Source organism: Mercenaria mercenaria, chromosome 5 (assembly GCF_021730395.1).
Source record: "Mercenaria mercenaria strain notata chromosome 5, MADL_Memer_1, whole genome shotgun sequence".
In the NCBI taxonomy this organism is placed as follows: domain Eukaryota; kingdom Metazoa; phylum Mollusca; class Bivalvia; order Venerida; family Veneridae; genus Mercenaria; species Mercenaria mercenaria.
In genome coordinates, this window is record NC_069365.1 from 92,600,458 (window position 1) to 92,622,772 (window position 22,315).

General features: G+C 35.1%; 1 protein-coding gene across 1 annotated transcript in view; it reads left to right on the forward strand.

Annotated features, from left to right (window-relative positions):
- The window catches only part of LOC123557946 (nuclear pore complex protein Nup98-Nup96-like), a 53,585-nt gene that overhangs the window by 25,107 nt on the left and 6,163 nt on the right, over positions 1–22,315 (forward strand). Inside the window, exons 21-36 of the mRNA XM_053544772.1 lie at positions 3,330–3,564; positions 4,830–4,967; positions 5,331–5,489; positions 6,134–6,439; positions 10,149–10,291; positions 11,233–11,377; positions 11,917–12,012; positions 12,817–12,932; positions 13,161–13,340; positions 13,953–14,089; positions 15,655–15,915; positions 17,073–17,228; positions 17,856–17,985; positions 18,751–18,874; positions 19,261–19,400; positions 20,359–20,459. Of these exons, the coding sequence (XP_053400747.1) occupies positions 3,330–3,564; positions 4,830–4,967; positions 5,331–5,489; positions 6,134–6,439; positions 10,149–10,291; positions 11,233–11,377; positions 11,917–12,012; positions 12,817–12,932; positions 13,161–13,340; positions 13,953–14,089; positions 15,655–15,915; positions 17,073–17,228; positions 17,856–17,985; positions 18,751–18,874; positions 19,261–19,400; positions 20,359–20,459 (2,567 nt within the window). The remainder of the gene's footprint in view (positions 1–3,329; positions 3,565–4,829; positions 4,968–5,330; positions 5,490–6,133; positions 6,440–10,148; positions 10,292–11,232; positions 11,378–11,916; positions 12,013–12,816; positions 12,933–13,160; positions 13,341–13,952; positions 14,090–15,654; positions 15,916–17,072; positions 17,229–17,855; positions 17,986–18,750; positions 18,875–19,260; positions 19,401–20,358; positions 20,460–22,315) is intronic.

The window sequence follows — 22,315 nt, forward strand, 5'->3', positions numbered from 1 at the left end:
AAATTGATGTTTTAATTATTTGTCATTGAAGTGATATATATTTGGAGGTTAAAAACTAAAGTGATTAAAGTAACCTCTGTGGCTAAGTTGTAAAATCCTTGGACTATAAATCACTTGTCTCTCACTGCTGAGGGTTCAAAACCTGGCTGTGGGTGTAGTTTTCTTTCATGGAAGGAAGCCATCAAGCTGGCTTACAGAAGATTATTGGTTCTACTCGGGTATCTGTTGCTGCATGAAATAATGCGTGATGGGTCACCGGGGTCTTCCTCAACAAGACCTGATGTCTTTTTAAGTTGAAAAACTCTTCTGCTCCTAAAAGAATTTAAAATACAATTTATGAATTTATGTAAATGGTCAGTAAAAAAACATTTTATTCAAGACCTAAATCTCTCACTTCAAAATTTATGATTATGCTACATCCAGTTTTGCATCTATGTGATAATCTTCTTTATATATGAATTTTGCAGTTAGTCAGAATTGGGAATACTTTTAAACATTTCTGTATTGACTAAAGGGCAAATTCAAAACAATGTTGATGTTAAATAATCATGATAATAGAGCCCACAAAAAATATTTAGGGGCACCAAGATTTATCAATTATATTCTTTTTTGTGGGGTCAGATATTTATGTTCCTAGTCTGAAGTTGTTTTTTTTGGCAACATATTCTTTGAGAAAAGGAATGTTAGCTTTGTTATTAAGTTTAATGTTTACATGTTGATATTTTACACAGATGATAAGAAAATCAATTAATGAATATTTGATTAAAATTAATTAATAATTAAAAAAGTGTGAATTTTTTTACATAACCTGTTTTATCTTACTTTAAATAACACTGTGTCTGTTTTTAGCTCACCTGTCACATAGTGACAAGGTGAGCTTTTGTGATCGCCCTTCGTCCGTCGTCTGTCGTCAGTCCGTGTGTGCGTGCGTCAACAATTTCGTGTCTGCACAATAGTGGTTTCGTTTATGATTTTATTTTAACCAAACTTGCACACAACTTGTATCACCATAAGATCACGGTTCCTTTCTTGAACTGGCCAGATCCCATTATGGGTTCCAGAGTTATGGCCCCTGAAAGGGCCAAAATTAGCTATTTTGACCTTGTCTGCACAATAGCAGCTTTATTTTTTATTTGATTTTTACCAAACTTGCACACAACTTGTATCACCATAAGATCTCGGTTCCTTTCTTGAACTGGCCAGATCCCATTATGGGTTTCAGAGTTATGGCCCCTGATAGGGCCAAAATTAGCTATTTTGACCTTGTCTGCACAATAGCAGCTTCATTTATGATTTGAATTTAATCAAACTTGCACAAAACTTGTGTCACCATAAGATCTCGGTATCTTTCTTGAACCGGCCAGATCCCGTAATGGGTTCCAGAGTTATGGCCCCTGAAAGGGCCAAAATTAGCTATTTTGACCTTGTCTGCACAATAGCAGCTTCATTTATGATTTGATTTTAACCAAACTTGCACACAACTTGTATCACCACAAGATCTTGCTTCCTTTCTTCAACTGGCCAGATTTCGTCATGGGTTCCAGAGTTATGGCCCCTTAAAGGTCCAAAATTGGCTATTTTGGCTTTTGCAGCCATATAGAGACTTCATTTATGGTTTTATTTGATACAAACTTCCAAAATATCTTCAAAAACAATAAATCTTGGATTCCATGACAAATCAGATCCAATCATAGGTTCCAGTTATTTTATATCTGATTACCTCCCCTGATTGTAATCAAAATGGATTTATATCAGTAAGTACTTACAGGACTTATTTGAAATTTCATTATTGTTATTAGTTGGACTGAGACAATCAGGGTAGATAACTATGGACTGATTTTATATCAAATTATCTCCCTTTATTTCAAATTAAAATTGTTATATCTCCATAACTAATGAAGATACTGATCTGAAATTTCATTTATGTCAACAGATTTATTTGGTAGATCCTTCTTTTGTCCACTTACAATATTTTTTTTTTTTAATTACTTCCCTTTTACGTTACTATAAATAACTTATTTTTAGTAACTTTTTTATTATTGGCCGTAGGGAAAACACGAGACCAGTTGTCTGTGGTACAACATGGATGGTACCTCCAATTTTTAGGTGTATTTCAACAAATCTATACCTTGTAAGATTTTTTTTTTTTTGGTTACATTTCTTCCTTTTGTTGTTCCTGTCCTTTGGACTTAGATATTTTTTCTGAGGACCTTCTTGTCCTCAAGTGCAGTGATAACAGGTGAGCGTTATAGGGCCATCATGGCCCTCTTGTTTAGACAAGTCACTGCTTTATAATATGTAATTTAATAACTTGTGACGCAGTTGCATATATTTCAATAAATATTAGAAGTGCATAGTTGTAAATTTATTTTTAGTAATATGATAAAGGATTCTTGATTACATGAACTTGGGAGATAGACAAAGCTCTTTGTACAAAGTTTTGTACTCCCAGAGAATAAAAAAAAAACTTTTTGTTCTGATAGAATGTAGTCATTCCTATATATTTCACTTAAAAGAAATCAATTTGCAAATAATAAATAAGCAGATAAGGAATATTGGCAACTCTTCCACCTTTGGCCTATTTACTGCTGATGAAAAGTTCATACTAAAAATATAAAATGATGGAGAAGAGTTACCCTACTTGAAAATTGGTTTCGGATTTGTTCAGGTATATGGCCTCTGTAGCTGAGTGGTTGCTGACTTTAAACCACTTGTCTCTCATCTCTGCAAGTTCAAGCCCTGGTTTAGTGATTATATGAGGAAGCCATCTGACTTAAGGAAGGTTGATGGCTTTATTGAGGGGCCCATCCATTGTTGAATCAGAGAGAGGTGTTTGGGATCTTCCCTCACCATTAAAAGCTGGAAATTGCCACATGGCCTGAATTGTTTTGGTGTAACTTTAAACCCAAGGGAGAAACAAACTTTGTTCTGGTATATAGAGTCAAAGAGTAAGGTTTTATGCTAGGAGACATTCTGTGTTGCAAGTTGAAGATGTTTGATTCTATATCACAAAGGAAAATTGATGAGATTTACCTGGTTTGTCCGATCAAATTACTTAACCAGGTACAAGCTGGCCAAAGGTTTATCATGAATGATGTTTATAACTTAAGTGCAGTAAAAGTAACACAGTTACTAGGTTGTTTGTCCATTACTGATGTTCTTCAAAATGTTCAATACTTTCTGCAATTTTAGGAGAAATTTACTTCCATCTTCCTGTAGATCCCTCATCCTGAATGTTTAAGATCTCAAGAACATTAGTGAAAGTAAGGCCAATTCATTTTCATTTCATTATTATTGTATCCATCATCAACCAATACTTCTGTCAACAGAAACAAAAACTGAATCTGGAGCATTTGGAGAAGCAGAAACAGCAAGGTGCTCTGAAAGTGGGGGCTACAAATGGACATGCAAAACCTGGCGGCCATCTTGCCAAGTTCACTGTTGGTACAGACGAGGAGAGTGATGGAAGCGGTACTGCGAGAACTGAGGTTCCCATGGGGGATGATGATAATCAGATATCAGAGGCCTCTCAAGGGGGGACAAGTGAATTAGCAGGAGAACTAGGTGAGTTCAGTGGTGCTAGAATTGAGGCTCAGATGGGAGATTATGATAATCATATCTCGGAGGCCTCTCAAGAAGTACCAATGAATATGCAGGAGAACTGGATGAGTTCATTGGGGTACTTTGAGAATTGGTTGCATAAATTATATCTCAGAGACCTTAGAAGGGAACCTTTTAATTATCAGAGGAGAAAGGCAAGTAATATGAAGGGAACCAAGGTCCTGTCAAGACTTACAAGGGGAAACTAATAATCAGCAGAGATATAGGTCAGTTAAATGTTGAGGACCAAGGTTACATCCAATTTCACCTGTTAAATAATGGAGACTGAGGTTCATATGGAGGGAGATGATAATCAAATATCAGAGGCCTCTCTAGGGGAAACTAGTGAATTAGGTGAGTTAATTAAAAGATGGTAATGAGACATTAGTACATCGGTGAGTTAAAAGATGGTAATGAGACAAAGTACAGTAAGAACTGAGGATACCATGAATCAAGATGATATTCAGATCTCGAAAGCCTCATAATGGTTAAGTAGTAAAAAAGCAGTAGATATGTTGAGTTAAATGGAGGAAATTGTACTGGTCAGGGATATGAAGATAATCAAACTGAGTCCTCTCAAGAAAAAAACACTGCATTTGCAGTTAGGGATAGCAATAATCAAATATCAAAGGTCTCTAAATGGGGAACCACTGAATTTCTAGTTAAATGATGGAGTGGAACTGTAAGTTACAGAACAGGTTCCAGTTGCAGGTTTCGATTATCATGTATCAGAGACCTTACAAAATGGAATTAGTAAATTTGCAGGGGACCAATGGTGATAGGAGAGATACTGTAAAAACTTAAGTTCCTATAGCAGAGAACAGTAATCGCATAACTTAGGCATCGTGAAAGAACTTTGTGAACTAGTAGAGGGTTATGGTGAGTTCAGTGATGGTTTTGATGTCATGAGTAATGGGAACAACTCTTTTTGAACTGAGATATGGTAATTACTTGATTATTGGATGAGGTCTCGCAGGGGAAGAGACTGAATTAGTAGCAAAGGTGACTGAAAAATTGAATTCCAATGTGGTATAAGAAAAATAAGATATGAGAGACCTGACAGGGAGAGTTAACTCTGAGTAGTTTTCAGATGACTACATGAGTTGAATGGGTCATGGATGATTGAGGTGTAGGGCTGGGGGTGAGTGGAAGACATCTAGTTGAAAAAAAAAATCAGATTTAACCACATTTAAGATGAAATACTTATGGTACAATTATTGTTAATGTAGATGATGAAGATATGGATGTCCCAGATGAACAACCATCTTCACATCGCTTAGCAACAAGTATGGGAGTTGATGCAAGAAATATGCAGGTCATGAAAGCTTCTTTCTTTGGTGACGAGGATGCCCCAGCTCCAGCATTTGGTATTTATACAGTTATTGTCAGAACATAAAAAAAACAATCAACTTGAACAAAATATTTCAAAATAGATAACACCTTCAGTTAAAAGGTATGTTAGGGAGTTAAGACAGATTTATCCTTTTATGGACTGACAACTACATTATATACCTAAAACTAATGTAGAATGGTGATTTTATGCATACTGGTAATTTAAGTGTCATAATCCTTTAAGCCTTTCAAAACATTGATATTCATGATACGTATTGATACTGTTTACATAAGTTCATACCAAAGGCGACTTAAAGAGTAAATTTAAAAGATGTGAGAATTTCACTTTTTCCTGACATAAGAGAACCATATTCTGTCAATGTATGAAATATTTTTAGATGGTTCAATGTTTGCCAAGAAACAAGGGCCGCCGACTGGATCACCATTACTGAGGCACGGAGATGGGCCCAGTCTGTTCAGTTCTAGTCTGAAATCTAAATACATGTCACCAGTCAAAATTGCTAATATACCACAGAAAGAGACAACAAAAGACAGAGGTAAGCAATCTTGTTATCAAAAAAAAAAAAGATCTTAGTCCAGTTGTTGATTAGAGACAAGTGTCAAAGAAAAATCTGAGGAATCTGTTGTAGTTTTTGCAGCGTCTTTGAAATAGAGTCATACTTTCGAAAGAGATGGAGTCTGTTTAGAGATAACTTGCATGAAGAGACCACTTTTTCAGCACTTTTTATGTTGTAAAAGAACAAATTAAGTTGTATTAAGATACCATTTTTGTTAAGAGATCACTTTTCGCCCTTGCCTTCGGTAGTTTCTTAATACAAGTTGTGTTGTACCTGGTCATAAATTTAAGTAGGGCATTTACTGTGAAGGAGTTCGAAAATAGATGGTATCATAATGTATGAAGGAGTCACAGTTGTAAATTATTTTCTTATTTTAAGTGCCTTAGAAAGGCATTCATTTACAGACTGCATTATTGTCTTGTTTTAACGTTTAGAAATCGGCCTATTTAAATTAGGTTCTGTGTTGCTTCATCTGTTTAAATATCTGATAAAAAGAATTAAAATAAGAAATAGCCAACAATATTTATATCAATTAGACATAAGATTGTTTATGTTGAAGATGCTACAGTTCTGTTAAGATGGTCTGTAAGCTATATAATGCCGAATTATTTATCCATATCTAGGCCTATTTTCACCACGTCTGATCACACCAGAGCCAATCAGAGCTACAAAATCACCTCAGACCTACCATCCGCCAGTGAAGGAATATATGTTGCTAGAAAGTGGCATGACACAACAAGACTACCAGCAAAGGGTCGTTGGGTCAAGGGTACAAAAGGTCATCCCCATGGTAACTGAGAGTTTTACATACAACAAGCAGGCATTATTGGTAGATGCAGGATTGTTTATGGGAAGGTCATTCCGTGTGGGCTGGGGACCAGGTTGGACTCTGGCTCATTGTGGAGATATTGTACAACCTGAAGATCTAGGTATGCTCTTTGAAAATCGTATCAATTTCTCTGAAGTGCAGTGTATATGAATGGGCAATTGTAATAAGTTTTTGCAAATACTGTAACTTCCAGGGAGAAAGCAACACATTTGAATAATTCTTATTCTCGCTTTAAGGTATTAGACCCCTAATAGTAATGTTTAACAAAATGGCATTTGCTTGGTATATTCTTAAAGTTGACTGTGTTTCGCACTGTGTTGCAATTTTTAGCTCACCTGTCACAAAAAGTTGGTCAGAATGTTCATCTTGATGATATCTAGGGCAAGTTCGAAACTGGGTCACGTGCGGTCAAAAACTAGGTCAGTAGGTCTAAAAATAGAAAAACTTTGTGACCTCTCTAGAGGCCATACTTTTCAATGGATCTTCATGAAAATTGGTCAGAATGTTCACCTTGATGATATCTAAGACAATTTCAAAACTGGGTCACGTGCCTTCAAAATCTAGGTCAGTAGGTCAAATAATAGAAAAACCTTGTGACCTCTCTAGAGGCCATATTTTTCAATGGATCTTCATGAAAATTGGTCAGAATTTTTATCTTGATGATATCTTGGTCAAGTTCGAAACTGGGTCACATGAGCTCAAAAACTAGGTCACTAAGTCAAATAATAGAAAAAACGATGTCATACTCAGTTCAAAACTGGGTCACGAGGGGACAGGTGAGCGATTCAGGACCATCATGGTCCTCTTGTTAAACAACTTTTACCATGCCGTTTTTTATAAATTTTGTATAATTCATAGTGTTTCCTCATGCTCAAGTAGAAGCAACTTTCAAAGTGATGGCCACTATCCAAAACGTTTGCAGAGAATTCATTACACCATTAATTTTGATAAAAGAAACATCAAAGTATTGGTAAACAATTATAAAACACAAAATCAAACTGTCAGTATCATTTTTTCTAGGGTACCTCAAGTAAACGGATTTAATGAGACAGAATTCTAACTCCAACATTGAAAAATTAAGGTTGAATTCTGCGGGGTCTGTTTTGAATTTTGCTCACTTCATTAAAAAATAACCTTGGGGCAGAAGTAAAACCTACCTACATTTCTTCCAAAATATATAGTCTAAAGAGTGAAGGCAAAAAAGAAAACTTTTACTGCATGTAACTCTGTATTTTGAAAGATGTCTAACTCTACCCCCTGTTTCAGAGGTAAATTCACTTTGAACAGCAAGAAATTGCTTATCAAATGAAAATTTTCCACTTTTGTACAATAAATCAATAATAAGTCTTGAAAGAAGTAAAATCTTACTAGAAAAGAAGGAAAATAAGGGAAAACAATTTTGGTCCCAGTGGGGCTTGAACCTACGCCCCCATGAAAATTGCAGTCAAAGTAGGTTTATGGTAGGAATTAAATACTCTTCAAAAAGGAGGTGCTCTGTTATGGATGTAATACCTTAACCCCAATTTTCAGAAAAAAATCTCACCTGTAGATGATTGATGGTTTATGTGAGAATATTGTATAATAACAGTAATGTTTTGTTCTTATAGTGCCATTGGTAGGATAACTTTCACTGGTAGAGGGAAGACCTAAACTAGAGATCATTGGTGGGAATTGTGTACAGAGAAAAATTCTTATTTGCCTCCTTAATTAATACTTTAGTTTGGCTCATTTTCATACTAATTAATCGTGGGATATGACACACAGGCAGCCATTCATCTTATCATGAATTGGTGACTCATTGTTGTTTATGCTTTTGGAGATAATGTTGCCTAACCCTTAGCCTGCTGGCGGCAAGTGATTCTGCCTTTGCGACCAGTGCTGACCAAAATCAGCCTGCACATCCGTGCAGTCTGATCATGGTCTGCACTGTTCGCTATTCAGTCACTATCTTTTTGGTAAGCACCCCTTTTAACAGTTAATGGTACTGTCCAAATTGAAAGATGGACAAGTTCATTATAGAAATTTAGCAGGGTAAGGGTTAATATGCACAAGTGTTTTGAATTCATCCCCGCAAAACTATCGCCCAGTGTCAAATTTAACATTCCTCTCTAAAATTCTTGAAAAAGCTGCACTAAATCAAATCAACAAGCATATTGAAGCTAACAATCTCCTCCCAGCTTACCAAAGTGCCTATAGAACATATCATGGGGTTGAAACAGCAATGGTCAAAATGTATAATGATCTTTTGGAAACCATAGATGAAAATCAAATAACAATCGTGGTCATGATCAACTTGAGTGCAGCGTTCGATACCATCGATATCCCGATACTGATTCAAATCCTTCAAGATGACTTTGGTATACATAGCACTCCCTTGAAATGGATAGAATCTTATCTCACGAACAGAACGATGAAAGTTTTAGTCGAACAGTCAGCATCTGACACGGAGCCACTAAGGTTTGGTGTCCTGCAGGGTTCTTGTGCCGGACCTGTGATCTTTACCCTGTATATATCGGCTCTTAACCGAGTGGTGCAGAAATATCCAGCTGATCTCTATGGATACGCGGACGACCACAAGATTGTGTTAAAAATTCAAGCGGGAAATTCTCAAAATGAGACAACTGTTCTTCAACAACTCAACAGTTTTCTAAATGAAATCATAAAATGGATGACAACCTTCAAACTGAAAATGAATCAGTCTAAAACTGAAATTATTATGTATGGAACAAGACAACAGTTAGCGAAATTGGACATCACAAGTGTAAACGTTGGTGGGTGTGACGTAAAATGCATCGATCACGTCAGAGACCTAGGTGTAACTATGACCAATACACTCAACTTTGACCATCACATTCAGAAAAAGTGTCAGATAGCTCATGTACAGTTACGAAACCTTAGGGCTATACAGAAACATCTCACACAGAAGTCAACTGAATCATTAGTGCATGGATTGGTTCATTCTCACATTGACTTCTGCAACAGTTTATTTACAGAAACTCCAGCCTACCAAATCAATAAACTACAGCGAGTCCAAAATCATGCCGCTAGAGTAGTCAAGAATGCTTCCTATGAAAAACCAAGTACCGAACTTTTGAAAGAATTACACTGGCTTCTAGTTAAGGCTAGAGTCATGTTCAAAGTTTTAGTAATAGTCTTCCGTGTCATCAATGGTACAGCTCCAGTATATCTGAGGGAAATGTTTGTACATACTCGACAATGATACAGACTTCGCTCACAAAGTGACACTAACTTTAACATCCCTAGACGGCGAACAAAACTAGCAGACAGATCTATGGCAGTCGTTGGTCCCAAATGGTGGAACGATCTGCCTAGCTTTCTGAAAAACATTCAGTCTGAAGCCAGCTTTAGATCAAAACTGAAAACACATTTATTTAGGCAGTTTTATGAACAATTAGTGTAGTCTTGTTAAAATACAAAATATTCAGAAGTGGTGTAAAATTGTATTTATATATGTCCAAATCTTTAAATCTAAGTTCTAGAATCCTGTTCATATTTTGTATGTATATATGTTAAATGTGTGTTATGTAATTGTAAAGCGCAATAGAATATTTTATAATTTTTGCGCTATATAAATGCCATGTATTTGTATTTGTATTTATTTGCATGTCACTGTGTTGGATTTTAACAAAAATAAAACCATTGTGGAAAATACCATCTCTACAGTATTTAGGGGTAAGTACTCATTGAAAACCCGGGAAACAGAGTTGTCAAGCATTGTTATACTATGTTTTGAAAACCAGTACTGATACAGAAATCAGTCTAACGCTTTCATTGTTCTCTATCTACAGAGGAGGACAAGCCTACAAACACATTCAGTTTGTTCACTGGAGGTCAGAAACGCAGTACAAAACAGGCGGAGACTAGCTGGATTGTACATCTACAGAAAATCAACATTGCCGACCATATACAGTCTGCAGATAAAACTGTCATTGTAAGTTGCCACTTGTTATGTCTACTATTTCTATTTCTAAATTGTTTTTGAAAAAGAACTCTAATATTGGTGTCTTATGTACATAAAACATGTTTTTGTCTTTTTTTTCTGTCTGTCTGAACAAACTATCTAGTATGTCCTTGTGTTCAACATTGTACGTTTCTGAAACTTTTAACTTGACTTATGTACAATGATTTTCTGTGGCATTTTACCAATATGAAATGTTGATACACCCCATTGTTATGACTGAAAGAGCATCAGTTGTATTTATGTAGATATGGCTGTATTAATTATGTCTTCTTGTATTTGATAGAAAATTTTCTTTATTGTTGCTAGCTCATTATGGCATCCAGATAGCCAATTTTCTTTGTTGTTGCTAGCTCTTTATGGCATCCAGATAGCCAGTTTTCTTTGTTGTTGCTAGCTCTTTATGGCATCCAGATAGCCAGTTTTCTTTGTTGTTGCTAGCTCATTATGGCATCCAGATAGCCAGTTTTCTTTGTTGTTGCTAGCTCTTTATGGCATCCAGATAGCCAGTTTTCTTTGTTGTTGCTAGCTCATTATGGCATACAGATAGCCAATTTTCTTTTTTGTTGCTAGCTCTTTATGGCATCCAGATAGCCTATTTTCTTTGTTGTTGCTAGCTCATTATGGCATCCAGATAGCCAATTTTCTTTTTTGTTGCTAGCTCATTATGGCATCCAGATAGCCAATTTTCTTTTCTGTTGCTAGCTCATTATGGCATCTAGATAGCCAATTTTCTTTTTTGTTGCTAGCTCTTTATGGCATCCAGATAGCCAATTTTCTTTGTTGTTGCTAGCTCTCTATGGCATCCAGATAGCCTACAATGCAAGATAAACTCTTTATGGTAAAAAATAAATAATAGATGCTGATCTTGGCACTTGTTCTATTCTGACATAACTGAATCAATTTCTCTGCAGCAAAATCATCGTGAGATGTTAGAGATCCAGTTGGTGCATTCGAGAAGCACAAAGGAAGGGAACTGTCCTGTATTTACACCATCATTGGGTGTGGAGGCACTGCATCAGTATGCAGAGAGAAATCAGGATGAACTCGAGACGTTAGGTAAGATCATTGTTTTAATCGTCAATGTAGTCCTGTATGTATTTACAATAAAATCTATTTGAATATCCTTTGGAAGCATAGAATGCAACCAAGAAAAAGAGCAGCAATCTCGGTTTAACTGACTTTGTTCATCAGAGGAAATGAAAATGTGCAACACTCCATATACAAGCTATTGGAAATTTAAAGAAATGGTCTTTGGTAACAGGTGTTTTATCAAACAGTTAAGTGAGAAGTACCGGAAGGGAATGTAGTGGTTGTTGAATTTGAAAAAAAGGTTTTGTAGCTGTGTTCTTTATTCAGAGGAGATATTTAGAAAAGTTTGACCATGGCCAGTGGGATAAGATTTTTTTGCATGGTAAATGTTCACCTTGATGTTTTGAACTTGATATTAGAAACCTTTTTTCAGCCATATTGTTACATAAAACTTATAAAATATGAATGATTGTATTGCACCCCTAAAGGGTATTGCAAAAGTCACTCAAAGAGTTGAAGTTGGTGTAAAGAAAAACTAAAACTAGCTTTCCCCTCTTAATTTCTAGGTTCTCACCCAGATGAATCAAGCGTCAAACATATGGGTATGGTATGGGATCTGTGTGTTGCTCTGTGGGGAAATATGCCAGAGTTTAAAGATATGGGTAAGTTGTGATATAACCTGTCTTATTTAATTTTTTTTTTTTTTTTGCATGATACTTTTTGTTTTTTGCCAAAGCAGCAATTTCCTTGGGATATGAATTTGTTGATATTAACTTTTGAAGAATTTTCTCCTTGGAAATCAATTTCTTGAAATAATGCAACCATTTAATGGAAATCTATGTGCCACAAATATTAATGACTTCACAGTATAAATGCATTTAGTACATGGTCTTTCCAAGCAGTTCTAGGGTATGTTTACCACTCTCGTACCTAAAGTTATGTTTTATTTTTAATGCAGATCGTAAAAAACTACATATACCCAAGCAGGTGTACAGCCTATTTGTATAGGTCCAAAAAATTCTTGCACTTGCATCTAGCGAAAAATTGTTTTAAGTAATTACAAAAAGTATTCAAAAAGGCCGTAGTTCTGTAAGAAATATTTATAATACATGAACTTGCATTTACAGCTTAATGAACTGATAGTTTGTAATTAATTGGAAGCTGGAATTGGATAAAATATTAGGGGAGCATTGGTCTAGTAGTTAAGATGTTGGTTGCTCAATATGGAGGTCATGTGTTTGATCCCCACAGTGGTCACGACCACACTATTTATATTGTTTTTCAGGGAAATGGATTTGAGTGATTCAAATGAACTTGCAGCTTTTATAAGAATGAGCAGAACTAAGAGAGTATAACATAACAAGTTATAATAGTAGTTATTAAAACATAGTGCATGTGTTTTCTTCATTGTCAGATTTGAAATTTTAATTAATCTTATTAAAGACATTGCTATGTATTGAATACAGAAATAGAAAGAGACACCTACCTGTACCACAATGCAAGGAGAGAGGCATTTTCAAGATGGCTGTCATCTGTGTCAGGGGAGATAATCAGAAAAGAAGTCCAAGAAAGCAAGTACAAGGTAAGAACTTATTTTGCATACATGTTTTCTCATTCAAAAGAAATATATTGTAATACAATTTAATGAATGGGGAAAAGTGTCCAAAAACTATGGGTTATGTATGTTTTGTAAGAATAAGCTTCTGTCTGCTTTGGTAAATTTGTCTCAAATAATATTATTTTGTCAACACATGCCTTCTAACAGTACCGGTAAATAAACTACACTTGTACATTTTGTGTATTTTTACAGGACCAGGGTCATTTAGAAGCCATTCTGAGTTGCTTAACTGGACATCAGGTGACTGAAGCTTGCAACTTGGCACAGAAGGCTGGTGACCACAGGCTAGCACTTATACTAGCCCAGTCTGTTAGCAATTATATACCCAGACAGATGGTCTCAAAACAACTAGATGAGCTCATTGAACTTGGTGTAAGTATACATAAATATATCAACTATATTGATGGAACAAATTAAGATGTCTCTTTGAATATTTTGTGAAAGCTGTTTCATGTCTGTAGTATTTCTTCATCCCTGCCTTATAAGTATAAGCAAGGAAAAGGTAATTACCAGTAAGACATTTGGACAGGGCCTCCATGGATCAAAAGGTTAAGGGCACTGGCTTTAAATCACTAGCTTCTAATCTCTGTGGGTTAAAAGTTTGGTATGTAGACTTCTTTTATGTGAGGAAGCATCCAAATGGCTTCAAACAATTCCATGTGTACATAGGATCTTCCTACTTGATTGAAAGCTGGAAAGTTGCCACAAGACCTAAATTGTCAGGATGACTTAAAACCCCCAAAAATAAAGAAATAAATGTTGAAGTAAGGAGATATTAGGTAACTGATGTGTGTAACTTTGCACTGGTCAGGTGACCAATTGCTTGCGCTTGCATTACCTCAGTCTAGTAAATAATTGACAGTAAATATATGACTGTTAATATTCAGGTGTATTACACATTACTTTCATCATTCTGAAAGTCTCTCAGATTGTGCTGTCCTTTAACAACATGGTAGTTAATATGAAAATACTTCTGTGTTTCAGGTTGACAATTTCTTCAAAGAGACAAGACTAAAAATCTACAGTTTACTTGCTGGTCAACTTGTGCTACCCTGTAACAACATGACAGTAAATACTTGTGATGGAATGGACTGGAAGAGAAGTTTAGCTTTACATTTATGGTACGACTATAAACCTGAATTAAACCAATAGAAGCATGTCCAAAGAATGCTGCTGCTGTAGACAGTTATGTGAAAATATAGAATATACTGAACAGCAGCATTACTAATATAATTGCCATTGAAAGCTGCTTAGTGATAAAATAATGATATTATTTTAATGCATGTTTACCCTGAAAAATGCATAAATGATACCATCAGACAGTTAGGATCCCCCCTTTGGATAATAATAAGCAACATTAGATTGCTTGTGTATGAAATTAAATTGATTGTGTATTCTAACATATAAAGATATAGCAAACAGCATATATATGAATCTTCGATAAAATATGACTGGCTGACACAATTTACCACCGACGATTGTTGATACAATGAGAGATTCTACTTCTGTCCCATTACATACTAATTATTACTGGTACAAACTGTTGTAAACATATTAGGTACTGACTTATGTGCGGGGCCGTAAAATAAGTTTTGATCTGTGAGCGAATCAAATCAGTTATGAATCAGCAGTGACGTCATAAAAGTATTACCTAAAGTGTGACGTCGTACAAAACTTAAGCTCAAATGACAAAAAATTGATGATTATGTTCATAAAGTTTGCGAGCTGTACGATTACTAGTTTATAGGTACTTCTCAAAACTCTGATAAAAAAGGAACAAATATCTAAATGTTTCTTTGGCTATGCAACACTTTTTAACCATGGGGGTAAATTGTAACAGCATATGACCCAAATGACGTATTATGCTGAAGATGTAGAACTGTTAAATGCGAATTATTTGCGTTGTCAGAATCGAAATAATAAACATGTTACAATGGTTTTATCAGTTAATAAAATATGGGCAGTTGTTTGGATGCGAATAAATCATTCGTGCTTCGCACTCATGATTTAATTATTACACATCCTGACTCCTGCGCATATTTTATTAATTGATGAAATATAGGAACAGATTTATTATTTCTTAAATATAGAGATAATTTTTAACCGCACTTGAATTAATTATGCCCACTGAAGAAGAGAGAGGCATATTAGTCAGTAGACATTAGTTTATTAGTATATTAGGTCATCTATTTGAAACTAGCTGTATTACAACTGTAACTTGGTGTGTCAGAGTCAGGTTTGTACCTTGAAGGTCAATGTTACAGGCATTGGCAATTATAGTTTTCATACATATTCATATGTAGTATTTCATGTCTCAGCCATATCTGGAAGGATGCCTATAAAACACAACGCAAATTTTGAAAACAAGTGTAATGCAAAAGAGTCAGGTTGGTATCACCAAGGTCAAGGTCATATGCAAGATCAAATGACTGTTTTCATATATGATATTGATTTATGATATTTCATACTATGGTATTTTGACATTTTTATGAAGGTGAGTCTTTTAAGATGTAAAATTTGAAGTGATAAATGTAAAAAACATCCGTGCTGTCACACAGTCATAAATATTCCATGTAAGGTTTGTCATTTTGGGGGCATGTGTGTTTTTCAAATTTGAAGCAAGGTTTTGTTGATGAAGTTGCACACCAAGACATTTCTCATATCGTAATTTTTTAACATTCACCAGGTTCTGTTGTCAAGCTGAAGCACCTATACAGGAAGCTGTTGAGTTGTATGAGAGAGCATTCAAAGGGACCAATGAGAATCAACAATATTCACGTCCTCCATTGCCGCCCTACCTCGAGGCTGAAGTGATGGAGGAAGTGGAGGTTTCTGTACGAGACACATGTTATCATATTCTTTGTCTGTACTGTCAAAAATGTCACCAGTTAGAACGTCTGTTGAATCCTACAACATCAACATCAAGTCATCTAGATTATAGACTCAGGTTTGTCACTGATAATGTTTCTTTAATTTTGATGTAATGCTAACAGTATTTCAGTTACTTAATCATTTAACTAACCAGTTCTGACTGGATGTCAGGATGTAGTTACAACTTTCCATATGAGTCCGGTATGGAAGATGAATGACTTCATTCAAGTTGTCCTCATTTGTATTGATTTTTAGCTCACATGTCACAGCGTCTGTGCGTCCTTCCGTAAACTTTTGTTTGTGACCACTCTAGAGGTCACATTTTTCATGGGATCTTTAAGAAAGTTGGTCAGAATGTTCATCCTGATGATATCTAGGTCAAGTTCGAAACTGGGTCACGTGCGGTCCAAAACTAGGTCAGTAGGTTTAAAAATAGGAAAACCTTGTGACCTCTCTAGAGGCCATACTTTTCAATGGATCTTCATGAAAATTAGTCAGAATGTTCACCTTGATGATATCTAGGTCAAGTTCGAAACTAGGTCACGTGCCTTCAAAAACTAGGTCATTAGGTCAAATAATAGAAAAACATTGTGACCTCTCTAGAGGCCATATTTTTCAATGGATCTTCATGAAAATTGGTCAGAATTTTTATCTTGATGAAATCTAGGTCAAGTTCAAAACTGGGTCACATAAGCTCAAAAACTAGGTCACTATGTCAAATAATAGAAAATACGACTTCATACTCAGTTTAAAACTGGGTCATGTGGGGACAGGTGAGCAATTCAGGACCATCATGGTCCTCTTGTTTACCTTGTGGTAAAGTATGAGAAAGAAAAAAATCAAACTTCATGTTACACTTTCAAAGATCAGATATGAAGAACTAGTAAAATATATGTAGAAATGATTATAAATGTTGACTCTTCAATGCAATTTGTATAGTAAAGAGAAAAGACAAAAAGAATACTGTCAAATCACTGAAGTCTGTGGAGGACTAATTTTCATAGATAATATGGTATCAGCACTCCATAAAATTAATCCCCAACAAAGTAAAAAATTCTCATTCGTTTTATGTGCAAAATATAATATTCACGAATTTATATCCCTATGAAATAGCTGTTTAGGTCAAAACCATGAAATTTCTCGACCATGAGATTAAATGATTTTACAGGTCATTAAAACTATATAGCTCTTCGTAAAGCTAGTGTGGTTTCAGTTTTATATTCCTATTTTCAGCTGGCATTTAAGCCAAGTGTTACAGAGTCTCTCATACAATCACCTATCAGCATACCACAGAGCAAGCCTCCACATGAACTTTGCTGCACATCTAGAGTCTCTCGATCTCTGGGAATGGGCCGTCTTTGTTGCATTGCATATCGAAAACCCAATCAGGTAATAGTTTGTACATGTATGAATTCATGCTATTGAAGGAGCTCTTTCAATAGCACTTGTAAATCTGGATTTAGTGTACAAGTTCTGAAAATGTACTTAAACATAATTTGGAGTAGTTCTTGTGAACATAACTATGACTTTGCTGTGTCAATTATCTTGTAGTAAAGTAGCAAAATTTATTTTGGTAAGATGTGTAAGGAATTTCTTGCTTTTTTCACAGCTAGGGTTATAAACTAAATTATGATTAAGAGTTGAGTGAAATGAGTCATTTTAAAGAATGTCATTTTGACTATAAATCAGACTTTTACAATATTTAAGGTAGTTCACCAGTGGTTACATTTTGCAGTTCCCTTGCAGTTATGCCAACTCAAGTACTATTTTGGCATTCTTAATATAGAAAGTACAATGTACATCTGTGAATATGTTATGGGTTGACCAAAAAACTGTTGTAACTCAATAAAGAAGGAGTTAAATGGTTTTCCATTTACCCCTCAATATGGCTTTCTGTGACAATTAGAGAATGCAAAAATAAGATAAAGAGAGTTGGTTTTCTTTATCAAACAGAAATTGTTGATTGTTATTAGCAGTCAAGTCATATATCACAAGCTGCTATGTATTTTGTTTCAGCCGTGAGTCAGCGGTACGAAGTATACTCAATCGTCACATTCAGCTATCATCATCAGAGTCATACCTAGAAAAGGAAGAGTTATTGAATGAAAGGCTGTTGGTACCTGTTGAATGGATACATAGTGCTAAAGTATAGAAATACATTCCTTGAAAATCAGAAATATTAAGGAAGGATTTACTTTCACTAATTTAACGGGGCTTTTATTAATACTATTAATATTATATAGCAAAAATTAACGCTTACGAAATTCTAATTTTTTCTTCAAAATTAATTTTCATGAATGGCAGTTCTAGCTCTTTTGAAGTTACTTTTGTATAATATGCAAACAAGATCCCAACATAGTCCCATTGTTCGAAACAAGGCACATCATACAGGAATTTTTATGGGCTTTGTAAGCAAAATGAGGTGTCTAATGCCAAGTGTTTACGGTCATGACTTGAATCACTTGCAACTCACCGATGCGGGTTAGGAACATTGTTTGGGGTGTAGAATTCCCCATGCAAAGAAGCCATCCAGCTGACTTGCTGAAGGTTCGTATTGTGGTTCTATCCAGGTGCCCACCTATGCCTGAAATAATGCCTGTAGAAGCACCTGGGGTCATCTGCCACCACCAACAGCTGGATAAGTTGCCATGTGACCTGAATTTTGTTGGTGTGACCGTAAACAAACAAAACCAGGATACAGTATAACCTGTGTTGATGACTTCCTCCAAAAGCAAACATATAGGCAGCCTTTATCTTTCTCATTAGAATCTTAGTATAGTAACAGATACAGAACAGCAATGTCTTTTCAGCAAACAGTTCAAGATTTTTCATGTTGCTCCCTAGAAATGTTGTATTGTATGCTTGCAGTTTGTTGTTGATGTTCACACATGTCTGGTTTATCTTGTTTCAGGCTTTAAGAGCAAATTACGAATCAAAGCATAAAGAAGAAGCGTGGCACTTGCTGAAGGCCGGACAATGGAATAAAAGTCACGATGTTATAATGAGGCATATAGCACCTGATGCTATTATACATGGTACGATTATAAATATTACCTGGCTTATTACACCTTGTATTGTCCTGGTAATTAGAATTGAATTCTAAGTCTGTGAGTTGGAAATAATTATAATGTAAAATTGACATTTAGAAGTTAAATGGCTGCAAATTTCTGTGTTTCTTTGTTGTTTTTATCAAATTTAGATTTTTGAGGAGGTCTTGCAAAAAAGCTTTTAAAAGTCATTATATTTGATTAAGACATTATGCTCAAACCGCATTATTGAAAATATGAATAGTCTCTATGAAGACAGTTGTATAATGTAATAGTGTATATAAACAGTTCTGTAAGATTTAAACTAATACAGTATTTACCAGTATCTTGTAGATACACGTTAAGTCTGTTTTCAACAACTCGTTTAATTACAGAACGTTATGAATACCTTCACGAGTTTCTGGCAGAGTTATCTATCCCAGTACGTAGTGCTACCATACTGGACTGGCATATTGCTGGCAGTGTATACCTAGAATACATCAACATCTCTAACAGTATGAAACAACTGTCAAAGGTAGGCATCATCTTGTATTCTAGGTAACTGTTACCTTCTTACAAAGGGGTAATCTTGGTCCATTGTTATGAACCAGTCTAAGAATGCAGCCTTCCCATTGGTCAGTCTCGGGACTGAGCCAAAACCCAGCCAATCAAATACTGGCATTTTGAGACTGGTCTCCATACTCTTTCAGTAAAGTTGTAACTGATATAAGTGATGTTGCAGTATTATAAGTTGTGTCAGTGTTTTGTATCATATTAAAACAGCTGTTATTGTTATTGCTTGAAGCTCATTCTGTAAAATCAAATATTTTTGTAAGCTAAAAACTTTGCTATGTCTTACATTATATGATGTTCACAAGATGGAAAATTTGCAATATATGTGGCAATACTGTGAGACATGTAGGGCTATTGTATAAATACAGCACTTTCTTGATTATTTATTTTCTCAAGTACAGACAGTCTGGTAATAAAGGGATAATGAGTTCTGAAAATGTCTGATTTTAGAGGACTGTCAGTGTTAAACCATCTTCTGTTGTTGTTTCACTAAGCTAAGCTATAATCTCTGTAATGACAGAGATTTTTTTAACTGTTGAATATCTTTGTTAAACTGTATTCTAACACGACCAACAAGTAACCTACATACATGTAGAGCAAAATCTATCTTGGGTTATTCTGCAATAAACCACTCACGTGCAATGTCATCCGATTCAGGTGTGTAGCCCGGTCGTAAAAAGTAGTTACCATATTTTCTAACACTGTTGATACTTGTATGTCCTGTTAGAATCGAAATAATAAGTTCCTAAGTGTGATTTATCATAAAATAACCCGAGTTTTTCGTTCGTATGCGAAATAATATATCACTCATACGGCCTTCATGATATATTCTTACACATAAGAACTCAAAACTCTGATTATTCTACGATAAACCACGTTTAGGAACTTATTATTTCTTAAATAAATCATTCTAATTACAGGCTGGAGAACCAAGCTTGTATGAATTAGACAGACTTTTACCAGAAGTAAAATCGTTGTGTACAAAAGTTGGAAGTATTCCATGTAGAAACTCAAAGGACAGGTAGTGTATCATACTCTGTTTTTCTATTTCAATGTACAAAGTTGTACAGTTATATATTTTAAAAAAGTCCTTTAGCCAACCAAGTTACTTTAGCGGGAAAAGCACATAAAGACTTTGAATGGAGAGATTGTCAGTTTCATCTCTGGACCAGGTTTACATTCTCAGATGACTTGACAGAAAACATCGGAGCTCAGGAAAGTTGTCAGTGACATGCAGAGAACTAATTAGTGCTGGTGCAGAATCCAGTTTCATTTGATAGGTATACTGACTGGCATAGCATAACTGGTATACTGTTGAAAAATGCCAGTTAATCAAATCAAGTGAAGAATAATACGGGAAAACCGAAGGTTTTTCCGTCTATAGATAATGTGTACGTGTATATATGTCAAAGTTAACCTATATACCGTTCAACTTGGGAATGTGTTCTATACCTTCACCGGTTTTGTTGTTGTTGTTCTCCCATAATTCTACTGGACCTGCTGCCGTGCTTGCACAATAAATAATTTTCAGGACGACATTTGATAAAATAAAATTTCTTATGAACAATCTGGCACCACATTATTAAAACAAATTATTCTATCCAGTTGAAAATTCGCGGTATCAATAGAAATCGGTGTTATTCGGGTTTCTTCATGAAACGAGTTTATGGATGATTCAAGCGGCCCGCTTTTTGTTTCCAATAATGAATTATGATGTAAGCTACATTACTGCACTGCTTGAATAACAAAACCATTGTTTATTTCTTTGAATGTAGAAAAGCCAATAATTTCAAAAATGTCAATGTAAAACGAATATAGACACGCTGTCCTAACAAAATTTATTTATATACATAATTTAATAACACATTTGTATCACAAGTCACTGTGGTCCAGTGGTTAGCGTACATATTTTCCATGCGCGAGGTCCGAGTTCGAATCTCGTAAGGTGCTTGATTTTTTTTTTTTTTTTTAGCTTAGGCCCAATTTAATTTTTTTTTCTTTATATTTATCACACTTTTTTTAATTACTGGAACACAAATCAATAATAGATATAGTTAACCAATGTTCTGTCTGTAAATTTTGAACAAAATAATCAAAGACATGGAAAAGCATATATCGATATTGCTTATCTCCCCTCCCTTCCACAATCTTTCACATACATTGCAACTGCTTTCTAAAAGTCAATTCATTGACTAGAGTTTTAGTAAAATTACACTTGGAAAAAAATGTTGGCTATAAACTTGAGAGGCTCACTATCAAGCTAAGAAATTAACCTTAATCATATTCAAAAAAAGGTCCCAGACTGTTAGCAGTTAGGTAAATCAAATTGAATTTCGACCAAGAGTGTTTGTGTTATATATAAAATTCTGGTTAAGAACTTTTTACAATGAATTTGAAATAAGAATTTCACAAGTAAATGGTTGTTTGTCATTGGAACACAATTTGTCCTAAAAGAGTGTCATTTGACAATAATGGCATTTAAAAGAACTAAAATAAACCGTGTTTAGGATAGCAGGATTATGTAAGTTCCGGTATCTATACTACAAAAGAATATCGGAACAAGATGATATTGAATGTGATGTTACGCAGGCATAATGTGTAAATTGTTGTGTTTTATTTTTGTACCCCCCGACAACAAAGTTGTAAGGGGGGGTATACTGGTTTCAGGTTGTCTGTCTGTCTGTCTGTCCGTCTGTCTGTCTGGTCGTCTGTCCGTAGACGCAATCTTGTGCGCACCATCTCTCCTTATCCCCTTGACAGAATTTAATGAAACTTCACACAAGTGATCAGTACCAACAGTAGTTGTGCATGGGGCATGTTAGGTTCTTTAAGAAAAAAAAATTGCAGAGTTATGGGACTTTGTTTTTTGTTACTATA